Source organism: Ipomoea nil, unplaced genomic scaffold (assembly GCF_001879475.1).
Source record: "Ipomoea nil cultivar Tokyo-kokei standard unplaced genomic scaffold, Asagao_1.1 scaffold3172, whole genome shotgun sequence".
In the NCBI taxonomy this organism is placed as follows: domain Eukaryota; kingdom Viridiplantae; phylum Streptophyta; class Magnoliopsida; order Solanales; family Convolvulaceae; genus Ipomoea; species Ipomoea nil.
Genome location: NW_017619600.1, coordinates 1,543,516 through 1,544,449, shown reverse-complemented (window position 1 = coordinate 1,544,449; position 934 = coordinate 1,543,516). Strand labels below are relative to the sequence as shown.

At 39.7% G+C, this 934-nt stretch overlaps 1 protein-coding gene across 1 annotated transcript; it reads left to right on the top strand.

Annotated features, from left to right (window-relative positions):
- Positions 1 to 279: 279 nt before the first annotated feature.
- On the top strand, positions 280 to 729 carry LOC109168067. The gene is made up of 2 exons (XM_019317122.1): positions 280 to 481; positions 512 to 729. Exons 1-2 carry the CDS (start codon positions 280 to 282, stop codon positions 727 to 729), a joined length of 420 nt encoding a protein of 139 aa, XP_019172667.1.
- Positions 730 to 934: the final 205 nt, after the last annotated feature.

Here is a 934-nt window from a genome sequence, read left to right as displayed (position 1 = left end):
TTCATCATCATCCTCATCCTCATCACCAGATTCTGAGCACAATCTTGCAAGTGCAATATGACAACAAACACAATTATTAACCAATGCATATACTAGCCACAACCTTGCCATAACTTCCTACATGGAAAATATGGATAATCAACCCCAAGCTATGGAGGTTCGACTTTTAGTCATAGAGTGATTCATCGTGATCGTGAATAAGCAGATCGAAGATTATGGAATGATTATTTTTCAGAGTATCCAAAATATTCTGAAGCAATGTTTCGTAGACGATTTCGAATGAGTCGAAATTTATTCCTACGAATTGCCAATGCTGTTAAAGGCCATGACAACTATTTTGTGCAACGGAAGGATAGAATCGGTAGACTGCGCTTATCTACTTTACAAAAAGTTACAGCGGCGTTTCGAATTTTGGCGTACGGAATACCAGCAGATGCAGCAGATGAGTATATCCAGATTGGAGAATCAACTGCACGTGAAAGTTTGAAGAGATTCTGTTGAGCAATTGTAGAGGTCTTTGGGGAGCGATATCTAAGAGCACCTGATGCTAATGATGTTGCACGGTTGCTTCAAATTGGTGAAAAAGGTGGTTTTCCAGGGATGCTTGGGAGTTTAGATTACATGCACTGGACTTGGAAAAATTGTCCAACTGGCTGGGCTGGACAATATGCTGGGCGGAGTAGAGAACCAACTATTATTCTTGAAGCTGTAGCTGATTATGATTTGTGAATTTGGCATGCCGGGGTCTAATAATGACATTAATGTCTTGGAGGCATCTCATTTGTTTGCAAATCTTGCAAACGGTGTAGCACCTCCTTGTCATTATGTTATTTAAGGACATGACTACAACACATGATATTATTTAGCCGATGGTATATATCCAAAATGGTCCACATGGGTAAAACAATTCATGAACCTTGAGGGCTAAAAAAGA